This window comes from Toxotes jaculatrix, chromosome 17, assembly GCF_017976425.1.
Source record: "Toxotes jaculatrix isolate fToxJac2 chromosome 17, fToxJac2.pri, whole genome shotgun sequence".
In the NCBI taxonomy this organism is placed as follows: Eukaryota; Metazoa; Chordata; class Actinopteri; family Toxotidae; genus Toxotes; species Toxotes jaculatrix.
In genome coordinates this window covers 4,379,377-4,392,586 of record NC_054410.1, presented here as the reverse complement: position 1 = coordinate 4,392,586, position 13,210 = coordinate 4,379,377, and the positions used below count along the sequence as shown (strand labels likewise).

The 13,210-nt window shown below is 40.8% G+C and overlaps 1 protein-coding gene across 6 annotated transcripts in view; it reads left to right on the top strand.

Moving 5' to 3' along the window:
• The window catches only part of pcnx1 (pecanex 1), a 30,740-nt gene that overhangs the window by 9,850 nt on the left and 7,680 nt on the right, over positions 1-13,210 (top strand). For 2 of the 6 annotated variants that reach the window (XM_041060030.1, XM_041060028.1), the window contains exons 7-21: positions 782-911; positions 2,821-3,014; positions 4,687-4,780; positions 5,563-5,620; positions 6,211-6,428; positions 8,146-8,299; positions 8,587-8,619; positions 9,692-9,863; positions 10,536-10,646; positions 10,859-10,950; positions 11,281-11,390; positions 11,839-11,944; positions 12,078-12,170; positions 12,290-12,440; positions 12,678-12,819. In XM_041060030.1, coding sequence (XP_040915964.1) covers positions 782-911; positions 2,821-3,014; positions 4,687-4,780; positions 5,563-5,620; positions 6,211-6,428; positions 8,146-8,299; positions 8,587-8,619; positions 9,692-9,863; positions 10,536-10,646; positions 10,859-10,950; positions 11,281-11,390; positions 11,839-11,944; positions 12,078-12,170; positions 12,290-12,440; positions 12,678-12,819 — 1,858 coding nt within the window. Of the gene's footprint in view, positions 1-781; positions 912-2,820; positions 3,015-4,686; positions 4,781-5,562; positions 5,621-6,195; positions 6,429-8,145; positions 8,300-8,586; positions 8,620-9,691; positions 9,864-10,535; positions 10,647-10,858; positions 10,951-11,280; positions 11,391-11,838; positions 11,945-12,077; positions 12,171-12,289; positions 12,441-12,677; positions 12,820-13,210 lie in introns of all 6 variants that reach the window. The other 4 variants (XM_041060029.1, XM_041060026.1, XM_041060032.1 and 1 more) reach the window with 3 other exon arrangements.

The window sequence follows — 13,210 nt, the reverse complement described above, 5'->3', positions numbered from 1 at the left end:
GCAAGCTTAAGTATATCTTTAGTGAATAAATAGCATGTTCTTTCTCATACAAAATAAATGGTAAGCAAATCCACCCCTCCTTAATTTAATACACTTTTTCAGGATTTTATCACTTCACTCTCACTTTACTGTGGCTAATGTTAACTAAATTTAGCTAGAGTTATCTCACATCAGATACACACTGTTGATTCATTTTGCAGCCTTTTAGTGGTTTTATTACAAGAATGAAATGAGAACTAAATGCACTGGATCTCACCCGCATACATATTTGTTTTTCTTCTACTTACAGTCGTGTTCCACTAGCTCTTCTCCAGACTGCCCAAATGTTAATGTCATTACAGTGAGACTCTGAAACCTTTGCTCAACACCAGATAATAACAGCAGAGGGGGAGATAGTAGCAGAAGATTTAGAGACAGGCTGTAATAAGAGGGAGGGGCATGAGATGCAACAAAGGTCCCCAGCTGCACTGAAATCACGGATGTCATAACACAACTGCTAGGCCACCACTACACTGTGTTTCAGTGTTGTTCTGTCAGTCTTGTTGTAGTGGATGTCTGTTTTTAAATTGCTGCCCTCACTTTGGAGTGAAACTCCTCATTAGTAGTCTGAAGTTCACGCAGCAGTTTCTTATAATTGTTGTTGCTTTGTCTTTGAAACGTAGCAGAGCCCCAGCATAACATAAGGGAACATCACATCCTACTAGTGTCCACATAAAGCTCTCAAAAAAAAAAAAAGCAAACATCCAATCTGACTGGCCAATGATGTCTCTCACCATAACAGCCCCAGGGAGCGAGGAGACGGTCATATTTCGGCGTGAGCGTAGCACGTTTCGTCGGCAGGCAGTGCGGCGGCGACACAACGCAGGGAGTAACTCCACCCCACCCACCTCTCTCATTGGATCTCCTCTCAGGTACGCCGTGCACGGAGCAGGGAGTCATCTCTGTCGTTGTGTTGCCTGGTGTGAGCATGTTACCAGGTGCCGCTCTTTCCTGTCCCACATCAACACCAATTTGCGTCTTCCGCTGTGCATGACATCAAGCAAGATATCATCTATCACTGGATGGGTGTCTCCACTCTGCATGTGATGTCTCTGGTCCTCCTTATCTCAAGACCTCACTCTTTTCATCCTGTTATCATACCATCTAATCTTTTAAATTCCACTTTTTGGGCATGGATCAAAGAATGGAGTCCTTACAAACTCAAAAGCACAAGGTCTAACTAATCTACTTGGCTAACATACCGTCTCCTCTCAGAACTGTGCATGATTCGTTCATTAATACAGACGTCTTGCTGTATCACATTGCTTCGCCCTTTCGAGCGACCTTTCTAAGGAGAGAGATGAAGATGATATTGATCATTTAAAAAAATCTAAGGTTTAAGTCCACAGTCTTCCCCCACAGGAATTTAATGTGTTTTTGTTGTTTTTAACTGTGAGAGTTCCTAGCTGCTCCTCAGTGCATTTTTAAGAGCGCATCTTTTTACACCAGTTACACATAAGGTCGACACTATAACGCACAGGAGAAAGGTACTTTGTTTTCCACTAGTGATTTTCTTTTAACAGATTTTCACAAATTTGTAATGGTGTCTGACAATTTTTCCTGCCGTTCGAATGTTTTGTTGATGCCTCACTGCACCAGTTCAGAGTAGTGTAAAATGAGGAGTGTCTCCAGCACCCTTATCAATCCTTTTACCAACTTTATGTCAGACCTCTTTGGACAGAGCTGTGTTGTCATTTTTTCTGTCCAAGGTGGCAATGACCTGACATGACCACTGTGCTGCAGAACACTTCAAAATGAACAGTCACCCCTGAGGTTGTAGTCTGATTAGAGTGACCATGCCATAACTGAAAGGTCACAGGCAGCAGCTTGTGTGTGTCCCTTCCTGTGAATTTAAAAATAAAAATTCCTCAGAGTTATATCTCAAAAACCCATTTGATCACTGCGTGTGAAGTGACAGCACTGTAAAATAATATTGAAAGCTCAGTGTTTATGTTCCACTGGTCTTATGCTGTGGATAGACAGTATATCTGGATCCTCTCAGGTTTGTATAACTCCTCCAGTTTTGTTGTACAACTGCCAATAGCTCTTCACCTCTAGCCAAGGCTCTACGTTTTCCTACATGTATCTGACAAAGTCACATTTCTAAATGCTGAGCCTTGAAAAATGTTTAGCAAGGAAAACAAATGTGCAGTCTGCCAGGGGTCAATAAGCTTGCAAAATGCAAGATGCTCCCTCTTCCACTGATCTCCCCATCCTCCCCTGTCCCTTCACTCCCTTTACTTTTTGGACGTTCCTATTGGTGCACTGGACACCTTATGCTGTGTCACATAGTTTTCCACCGTTATGACAACTTAAAATAAACTTCATACAATCATTTTAGAGAGGAAGAGATCTGTGTAATACTACTCTGAATTCACTGATCCAGTAGTGATGGAATTTATCAGCATCACTGAGGATTAGTGCCATCAAAAATTTGAGGGGATATACACTCTGGGTAGATTTTTTAGAACACATTCTAATCGAACGTGTGAAGAGCTAAGTGACTTTTGCAATGATTTATATCTGCTTTTATATTTTAGAAGCATCAGAAAAGGTTTCCTAATCATTTCATGTCCAGGCTTTACACTCAGTGTCACAAATCTCATCCGTGTATGGTGCCTCCACTATGGCAGCAGTGTGTGCATCCCACCACCTGCAATCCTTTTATTGTGAAATTACCTGTCTCGTCTTCCTTCCCCTGTGATGATGTTGTGTATGAGCAGTGCTCCCCTGTCCTCCACCGCTTCTCATTTCCCCCCCTTCTCCCTTCTCCCCCAACAGTCTTCAGGAGGCTCTCAGCCAGGCCTCCCAGCCTTCAACTTCCCAGGTGAAAAGTCAGCCATCCAGAACCCCGTCCCAGGTGACCGTGCTGAGCGCAAGCGCCTCCCTGCTGGCCAGGAATGGAAGCACACACCTGGAGGGTTCTCAGGACAAGGCCTCAACCGTTGGCGCTACCAGCTTGCAGGATGACTTTGGTAGGGAGCGAACTAAGAGAGCTGAGATGTTACGATAAAGGAGTTTCTCATGGAAGAGTGCTGCACTTGTAGTTTGTGGGCAGGTGGATCCATATGGCAGATTTGAATCACTTGTCATACACCTCTTGTTTTGACTGTGTTGTTCTGGTTTTATATGCTTTGGTTAGAAAGTTGCTTCAGTGGCTTTGATAGTTTGGAATTGCTTTAAGGGAGCTGGTCACAGATATGACCGTTGCGGTCCATCATAGCGGAGCACTGTTATCCATGCTCCATTTATCTGTTTGTGGTGTTGTGTCTGTAGCCAATACTGTGGCCTCACTTGCAGGTGGACGGTGCTGACACTCAGTGTCACTGATTGCTGTTGGTGCATATAGATAAGCAAGTTTTGCTGATTTCCCTTGAGTGTCAGTGAACAGAACTGTGAAAAGTGCAGGTTTTGTAACAGCTGTGTGACGCCCTTCCTCTGAACCAGTGGTAAATGGATTACTACTCCTACTCATAATTTGGCTTGGACCGGATTGGTGTTATGAGACACTTGGTGGTCTTGGCGGAGTGTGTTTATGTGCTTGTAATCTCACAGCATTAATAATTCTTGTCTGTCTGTATGTGACTTACCTTCTTCGACAGAGTCTCAGTTTTCATGCACCACTGATGTAAATGTGATCATGAGAACATGGCGTTACTGACCATCTGCCCCCAATTACATAAAGCATCTTAAGAAAATATTTTCCTGTTGTTCTCTGAGGATTTCCTCATAAGAAATGCATTGCACAATGGGTCATGCCTCAAATATCATTAAATAAATAGAAGTGCCCTAACAAATTCCTGAAAGTGCAGTTTTTGTTGCACAAACATCCCTAGCAACAGAAACAAAGGAAAAAAAACTGCAAGAGGAAAATGTACCAAAAAATATTTTATTATCTTATTCTGTCTCTTCTTGCCATGATTGTTAGTTCAGTCTTACCTGTGCAGCATATTTTCTTCTGGTTCATGTATAGAGTTAGAGTTTTGCTTTCTTTTTCTAACTTTTCCCATCATTACCTAGTAACCATATTATTAAAAACAAAAACAAAGTTTTGATTGTAATCAAGGTCACTTTAACCTGAGTGGGAATGGTATTACTGTAGCAATATTTTTATATCCTCCTGTACTGTGAGGACTCATGCAGTGTTTTAGGAATTCTAGAAATCTGTACTGTACATTCACTGGAAGTGGAAAAAATGACAGAAGAGAACAACTTTACTTGAGTTATTCTCATAATCCGTGAGATACTATGTGTAGGATTTGTGGACTCCCTTGAAATAAGCCTTTCCATCAAGGCTTTTTGTCTTACTTCAGTGGTTGAGCTTCATAGCCACTACATTTATATCCCACTTTCATACCTCATCACAGGATAAAATGAAATAAATCTCCACAGAGGTACAATGGGAACAAGCTGACTGCTTTTCAAGACAAGCAGGAAATGACTGACTTGCTTATAGCCTCTTTGGGAGGGGGCACATTCACTCAGTAATCCCATTAGCTCAGGTGAACACAGCAATATTGCCAAAGCATCTAATTCCCTGCGTGCAAACATCTAGTTTAATGAAATTATTCCCACAGACAAAGTGAAGCTTTGCTTGTGATTTCAGTGGACTAACTGTGCTCTTCTCTTTTTGTCATGTTTTTCCAGGAAAGCTCACGCCCTCCTTATATGAGGCTGCTGGGTGTGACATGTCCCTGGTCAACTTTGAACCTGCAACCAGACGAGCCTCCAATAACATATGGTTAGTGTCAAACTGACAATCATCTGATTTGTTTAGTTGGATTTCAGATGATAAGCTACACCTCTTTCTGCTGTTAAGAGCTTGTTGTGTTTTCTCTGACAACCTACCTGTTTCTGTAAAATGTAAACAAACAATGTTTAAGTTCTAAATTGTTCTTGATTTAATCACTGATAGATATAATTTGGTGTTGAGATGTTGTCCAGTTGCTAAATAGTTAAACACGGTATCTGGTCAGCTGTGTGTTGTTGTTGCAGAAGCATGTAAATCGTGTCAGGTGATGAACATAGTAGAGGATTGTAGTATTGCTAAGGGTTATGTACACTGTTAGTTACTTAACTGAATTAGTCTGCTAGCTAGTCAGCTAACCATTTATTTACATTTACTGGACTTCATAGCTACACTTTGGTGAAATGTGTCAGTCAGTGCTGCTTTCATTCAATGCTGAATATCCCAGATGGCTTCCTTGATTCAGGTTTACAAATTTGATAAAATATGTTGTAGCTACTTCCACCTTTAAGGATTTGAAGACCATAATACATACTTAAGTGATGCTTGGTCAACATTGGTTGTTTTTAAATGTGGTCTGTAAACAAATTGGCATGTGAGAGACATTTTTTTTTACAGAACTCTATAAAAACATGACTGTACAGTACTAAGGGAAAGAAAATAGCCAATAGGCTGTTTAGTTTGAGGTCACCAGGAACTGAATCATGATTTAATACAATAAGTGTAGCAGATGCTTTTCTCTCATCAGTGTTCTCATTGTGTCTAATGCCCTGCAGGGACACTGACTCCCACCTCTCCAGTTCTACCTCAGTTCGCTTTTACCCTCATGACCTGGTGAGTACCCAGCCAGTGAGCTGCTGTTATTGTGTGTGTGCGTTTGTGTGAAGGAAAGAGCTAGACTTACAGAGAAAGGCAGAAAACTGACAGACAGAAACAGCGGACATACAGAGACAAAGAACATTACATTTTCAGTTCTGCATGTCTGCTTTGCATATTCCTGCATATTATTCCTGTTAGTTTGAACAGTTCCCTTCTCCTATTACTTTCCTTTTCTTGTTACCTCAAACCAAAAACAAATATTACACCAGTTTGAGAATTACTCCACTGGTCACCAGTTCACTTCTGAATTTATTAAAAAAAAAATTCTTTTTTTAAAACCCAATGTTCCTATCTGATAAAATGGTTTTATTTGAGCAAGAAAGATGTCTTCATCCATCTGGCTCATCTGTGTAACAGCCAAAATCAAATCTTATTTAAAGAAAAGGTTTTCTGATTATATTTTTTGTTTGTTTTTGTATCACTCTCTTTTTACGTTAATATTTATGTTTACTACTCTTAATCATGTTTCATTAAGCACACTGTCATTGGTCAAAATGTGGAATAAATAAGTTTGACTGACCATGAGACAGATTTCCCTCCCTCAGATCCGTCTTAACCGTCTGCTGACAATGGACCCAGAGCTGCTAGAGCAGCAGGATGGTGATCTAAGCCCCGAACTCCAGGACGCACCACTGGCCCAGGAGGACCCTGTAGCCACCGCTGCCTCTGGCAAAGCCAGGCAGTATTACCGCTTGTGGCTTCTCCCCTATCTGTGGGTCGGCCTGCACTTTGATCGGCTCACACTACTGGCACTGTTTGACAGGTAAGTGCTGCACAGCTAGCCGTCACCATCATCATCACCATCATCATCATCATTATCATCTTATTTTGATAAATATGAACAAAGCACCAGGTAGCTTTATGTTATGCTGGCCTGATGTTGCATTGGGAGATAACTTTTTCAGTTTGTCAAACCTCATTGCTCCAATAATAATAGTGATAATAATAAAGCAGACAGGGCATGTTGGAAATAAAACAGTGTTCATGAAAAGCATTTTAATAAAGAAATGTTTTTAAAAGTGATTTAACACATTGATTCTGCAAGCCTCAGATGAGACACTATTTTCTCTCCCCAGTTTATTATTTAGATTAATAACACAGGTGTATCTACTGATTAAAATTCTACCCAGCACAGCATTAACCATTTATTTAGTCAGCTCAGTGCCACTGAAATCAGGGACAGGCTGGCTGCAGCACAGAAGTATGAGACAGCGATGTACACGTAGTACAACAGGTTGCTAAAAGATTAATCAGTCACACTTTAAAGTCTCTCAACTGTAAGCATCTCCCGGCAGGTTATTCAGAAGAGCTGGATGGGATAATGTAGGCTTATGTATTCACTTCTGTCTGAGCTTTAAAAACATTCAGGAGAGATTTAACAGAAGGCAGTCTTACTGTCTGTGTACATCTGAAATTTACAAGCACAAACTTGTGCTTTTGAGAAGCCTTTTCTACTGTATCAAATGTTTATGGCAGTCAGGGTCATGCAATGCAGGGGTTTGCCTCTTGCCTAAAACGACAAGTGAGTTTTCCTCAGCGCCCATCTCATGTGGAGTACCACAAGGTCCTGTCCTAGGCATTTAATTTTTTTATATAATAGAAAATATAATGTCCCTCCTCTGTTACAGAACTTGTAGCTACAGTACATACAGCTTCATAAGACACATAATATGCAGCTGTGTGGCTCCACAGATTCTGTCAGCACATTAACCACCACTACTGGACCCCTGGCTGTCCTCGTGTCCTCATTTGACAACCAGATCAACCCTGTTTTTAGATCTAGTGTGAAATTAAAATAATTTCTCTTGTTAAAGAATTTGGAGTCCTTGTTTTTGTCTCTTCCAGACTTGATTACTGTAATTCTCTTTATGTTGGAGTCAGTCGCTCACTTAGCCTTGTCTCGCCTGCAGTGCATTCAAAATGCAGCTGCAAGGCTCCTCACTGGCACCAAGAAGAAAGCTTGCACCAAGAGAAACTTAGAATTGATTTTAAGGTTCTTCTTTTCTTTTTTCTTTTTTTTTTTTAAAGAACTACATAGTTTGGTGCCAGTTTATATCTCAGACCTCTTCAGTTCTACCTTCCTGCCCCTTTGACATACTAACCATTCACTCCATGCTCCCTGCTAAAATCCAAGAATGGCTGAGCATTTTTTTCTTGTCCCCAGAAGCTGGAACACTTTGTCCCACTTTGGTCTTCCTCTTTATACTGATATTTGTAAATCCAGTCTTAGTGCCTAATTTTAGAACAACCTTTGTTGTACCAATGTTATCACAACCACATGATTGCTACTATGCTGTCTGTATTATTGATGGAGTCTCTATTCGGATATATTTTCTATATTTTTTAGATTAGATTAAATATTTTTTCTTTTCTCACTTCTGTTGGTATTGGATGATGTTTTTCAAACCTAAGGTGACAGTAAGCGTTAGGGAAACTGAGCATTATGTTCAAGAACGGACTCTTGTCCTCTGTTGTTACAGGAACCGTGAAGTTTTGGAGAACGTGCTGGCAGTGGTTCTGGCTGTCCTCGTGGCCTTTCTAGGTTCGGTGCTGCTGGTCCACGGGTTCTTCACCGACATCTGGGTCTTTCAGTTCTGTCTAGTCATTGCAAGTTGCCAGTATTCCTTACTAAAGGTGAATACTTGAGTTAACAGCACAACTTTGTTGGATGTGACCTTAAGAAGTGAAACAGAGAACCACTGTGACAAAGAAGCAATTGATTTTTTTTTACTGCCGTGCTGAAACACATGATAGCAGTTTTTCAAAGTTTGTTGTGCCTTTAAGGGAATTCTTGATGCTCAGAAATGATTTAATTCTTTGCTTCAACTGAGCCGTTTGCAATAAAGTAGGAATGCAGTTGCAGTTAAAGGTAAATAGCAGACATTATTAGTGAATTCAGCTGTGTCTTTCTTTATTGACAGAGTGTCCAACCAGACTCCTCTTCCCCTCGACATGTAAGTAATTACTGCTCATAAATCATTTTTTCATTCTGACACTTTTGGTGCCATTAAAGTTTGGGGAGTTTGTGTCTTAACCTTGATGCTCATATTCTGAGTAGTGATCATTATATTTCTGAATAGCTCACACAGTGAACAACCTACAGTCAGGAGGGCACAATTAAAAAAAAAAAATAGCATTTAGACAACAGAAAAACACTTACAATGTTAGACTGAGGGTAGACAAATCATCTCTAATATGACCCGTAGTTATTATTCAGGGTTTTGTCTCTCTGTGGTTGCAAATGATGTTGCTTTTCCCCTGTGAGTTTGTGTGTTCCTCCCTCCCTTGCGTCAGTAGCCTGCTCTGAAACGGCGTCTTTTATTAATGCAGCTCCTACTCAGCTGCAGACTCAAGCTTTAAATAGCTGGCCAGAGTTTTAGACCACATCTCGCTCTCTCACTCTTTGTCTGTATCTCCCCTTCTCTCCCTCTCCTTCCACCTCTTCCCCCTCGCGCCGTCCCCTTTTCCCTCACCTCATCTCACCTCAAGGACCTCTTCCCCTTTCTCTTTCATAACGTTGTTGGCATATTTTGAAGAAACCTGGTATATTTAATGTGAGTGTTGGTGCGTAAACTGTCAGTGCTCCGTTCAGGGAAAAAGCAGGGCAGCTCATAGCCTGTTGGAATGAAACCTGCTCACAGCAGACCTGCATTCTCCCTCTCTTTTGAAACCTTACACTCGATTCTATTTCTGTTTATACCTGTGTCACTGTCCCCATGGCTCATATCCACTGATGCTATTGAATTTCTTTAGGGACAATGGTCTTATTAGAATGGTCATTTTAATGAATTATGCCGCTGATAAAATTTGTTGAATGCAGTTATAAGCAGTGAGGACACACAGAAAGCCACTTTCTGTCTGAAATGTATCGTATACTATAAGAAATACTGTTTGCAGTTTGGTGTTTTCAACTTCCACCTCATTTTAATATGCAGGGTATGTGTTCTGAATAGTGAGCTGCACTGTACCACAATGAGACAGTTTCTATAATGAACCATTTATATCATCATACCCTTGTGCCTGCAGGGCCATAATCGTATCATAGCGTACAGTCGGCCTGTCTACTTCTGCCTGTGCTGTGGCCTCATTTGGCTGCTCCACTACGGCAGTCTGAGGACCACTTCATCCCGCTTCACCCTGTATGGAGTTGCACTCACCAGCTCCCTGGTACTCGCCTCTGCCAGGGACCTTGTCATAGGTAAGGCAGCAGCCAAGTGTTGTAGGCAGCCGCATTTCCCCGGTGGCATTTATGTTGCAGTGATATTACTGATGATGACATAAAATGACAGAAAAACCGAGAAAAAAACACAGCAAGACAATATATAACAAAAATAATTGTTCTTAAAAAAAAAAAAAAACAGCACTTACTATTTTCTTTTTTAAATGAAACTCATCCTTATGTGTTTGACAGCACTTTCATGCATGTTTCCAAAAAAGATGCATGAAAGAATTCACTACATTTTAACTGCTTGCTCAGCACAAGAGGCAAATTGAGTTCCGGTAACAAGATCAGTAGAGCATCCCGCAGAATGGTTGGAAATTGCAAACTGTAAATGAGTCACACTCTCTCTTCTAAGAGCAATGTTTATTCGTTCAGAGAATATTAACACTGCCTTTCATCAAACAGCAATCAACATTATTGCTGCAGTTGCCCCTGGAGACATGCCACCGTGCACCATTATGAACCAATAATATTTGTAACTCACAGTCAAAGATGCAGAACAAAAAACTCCAAGCCATTGTCGTCTGTATTATCTGAAACCTGATGTCTGGAAAATTACAGAATTTTAAGATTAAAAAAAAAAAAAGTGTATAAACTGACCAGAGTTTAATTTCATCACACTGTCACCTTGTGTGTGTCTCCCTGTAGTTTTCACTCTGTGTTTTCCCATCATCTTCTTCGTGGGGTTACTGCCACAAGTCAACACATTCGTAATGTACCTCTTCGAGCAGCTGGACATCCATGTGTTCGGGGGCAATGGTGAGTGACTTGTAGACGCACAGCTTCTCTGCAGGGGTGACTTTGACCTCTATAGCACGAGACAACAGACACTCATAGACGGTTTTACGCCTTATATATTATGATAGGGAAGGCTTCATAAGGGGCCAGAGTACTGATTTGCATTCTGCCCAGCCCAGTTCCTGTCAGGTTGAGTGGTCTCATTGTTGACATCCTCTCTGTGCTCTCTGCAGCCTCCACAAGCCTGCTGTCAGCACTGTACAGCACCCTGCGTAGCATCGTCACCGTCGCTCTGCTTTATGGCTTCTGCTATGGAGCTCTGAAGGTGAGAGCGAAGCCAACTAAGCATCTAAATCTAATCTAGATATCATCTGAGATCCAAAAGTCTTCTTCGACAGAAAAATGGTCTAGTCATGCTGTAAAACTGTGTCCTCTGCAGCTGGTAAACAGTACAGTTTTTTAACCGCCACTTCTGATTGAAATTAGAGGACCTCAACATTATAGCAGCATTAAAAATTTAAGATGTTTGAAAACAATGAAACACAGAAAATGCATGATAAATTCACTCATTCATTGCAGTTGATTGCAGTTGATGGAAAAATGAAAAAAACAAAATGATAAATCTACTTAAACCTTTTCTTTCCTTGTGTTTCAGGAGACTTGGGAGCCTCATCACATCCCTGTGTTATTTTCTGTCTTCTGCGGCCTCTTGGTGGCAGTGTCTTACCACCTGAGTCGACAGAGCAGCGACCCTTCTGTCCTCATGTAAGTTTACAGGCCTTCACGACAGACCTCTGTCAGATAGTCTTTGTAGTATCTGAGTTTTAGTGACTCTCAGAGAAATACTTGCCTTAGTCTGTATAAAAATTCTGACACTGGTTCTCGTATGTGTTGAGTCCACCCATCTGGCACTTAAGTAGGCAAAAGCAGGTCACCGAAAGTATTTTCCATTAACTGCTTGACCCATATCAGCCAGAGAGAAATCCATATTAAAGAATAATCTGTGACTTTACTACTCGTACATACGCTGTGGATTATCTCAGATAGGGATTTTCTTAGTATTTCAAAAATGCTTAGTTCAAATAGCTTGAAACTGCTCACACAATAGTGGTAGTGTTAACAATGAGTGATTATACATTCCCTCTGAGATAATTCACCCACAGGAGATTCATGGTATTTGAGGCAGCTAATATTTCTGCTACTTGCTTTACAGCTCGCTGATACAGTCCAAGATTTTGCCCAATTTAAAAGACAAAAACCCAGAGGACCCTTTGTCAGAAGTACAGGATCCTCTACCTGAGAAGCTGAGAGGCTCAGTGGTGAGTTGACCTTCATCCGTCACCTAATTAAAGCCAGGACTGGATAATTACTAGAAGAATGGTCATTTAAGATCGTCATATACACAATTACCGTTGTTACAGCTGATCTGGTGTGCCATGTTTCCTCTTATAGAATGAACGTCTGCAGTCTGACCTGATCGTCTGTGTGGTCATTGCTGTCCTTTACTTTGCCATCCATGTCAGCACAGTGTTCATTGCACTGCAGGTATGGAAGAATATGTTCTTATCACTGAAATGCTGAGCCTTTTTGTGGGCGTTCTTATGCATGTAGGAAGATGCTTAGTGAGTATAAGTATTCATTTTCACTGTCTCTGTGACCCTCAGCCCTTCCTCAGTTATGTCCTGTATGCTCTGCTGGGGACTGTGGGGTTGCTCACCCACTACCTGTTGCCTCAAGTCCGCAAGCAGCTGCCCTGGTACTGCTTCTCTCACCCTCTGCTGAAAACAAAGGAGTACTATCAGTTTGAAGTCAGGGGTGAGTTGGCATCACTACTTTGTCTTTTAATCAGGCCTAAAAAAATCTAAAAGCTATTTTTAATGTGTTTTTTTTTCCTTTGATCAGCCAAATGCAGATTGAAAAACGTTTTTCTGTCAGTCTCTGTTTTATTTACTTCTTCACAGTGCATGTAGTGTGTCTACATTGTATTTTATAATTATTTTTGACTAGAGGGACAAGAATTACAATAATTTCTCATAACTTCCGTTTTGTCAGATGCGGCTCACGTGATGTGGTTTGAAAAGCTTCATGTGTGGCTCCTGTTTGTGGAAAAGAATGTTCTCTATCCTCTCGTCATTCTTAATGAGCTGAGTGGCAGCGCCAGAGAACTCGCCAGCCCAAAGAGGCTTGATACAGAGTGAGTCCTCCAACATCTTTTTATCTTATTCCTAATATTTCTGTTATTCTGTATTTTCTCTAAATGTATAACTTAATATAATCTAAAGAGGCTGATCATGTTCTTTTCTAGCATATTTAACAATATTTCTACCTGACTGTTATTTCATAGTCTGAAAACACAAGCCTTTGAAATGTTTAAAGGAATAGTTTGACATTTTTGGAAATACACTTACTTGCTTTCTTGTAAAGAGATTCATACCTCACTCTCGTCTGTAAGTTTAATATGAAGCTAGAACCAGCAACGAGATAGCTTAGCTTACCATAAAGACTAGAAGCTACAATTTGTTGTTTTGTACAACAGCTTACAACTGGCCTCTGATCGACTGTTTTTCTTTTTTAAAACGTCCTCC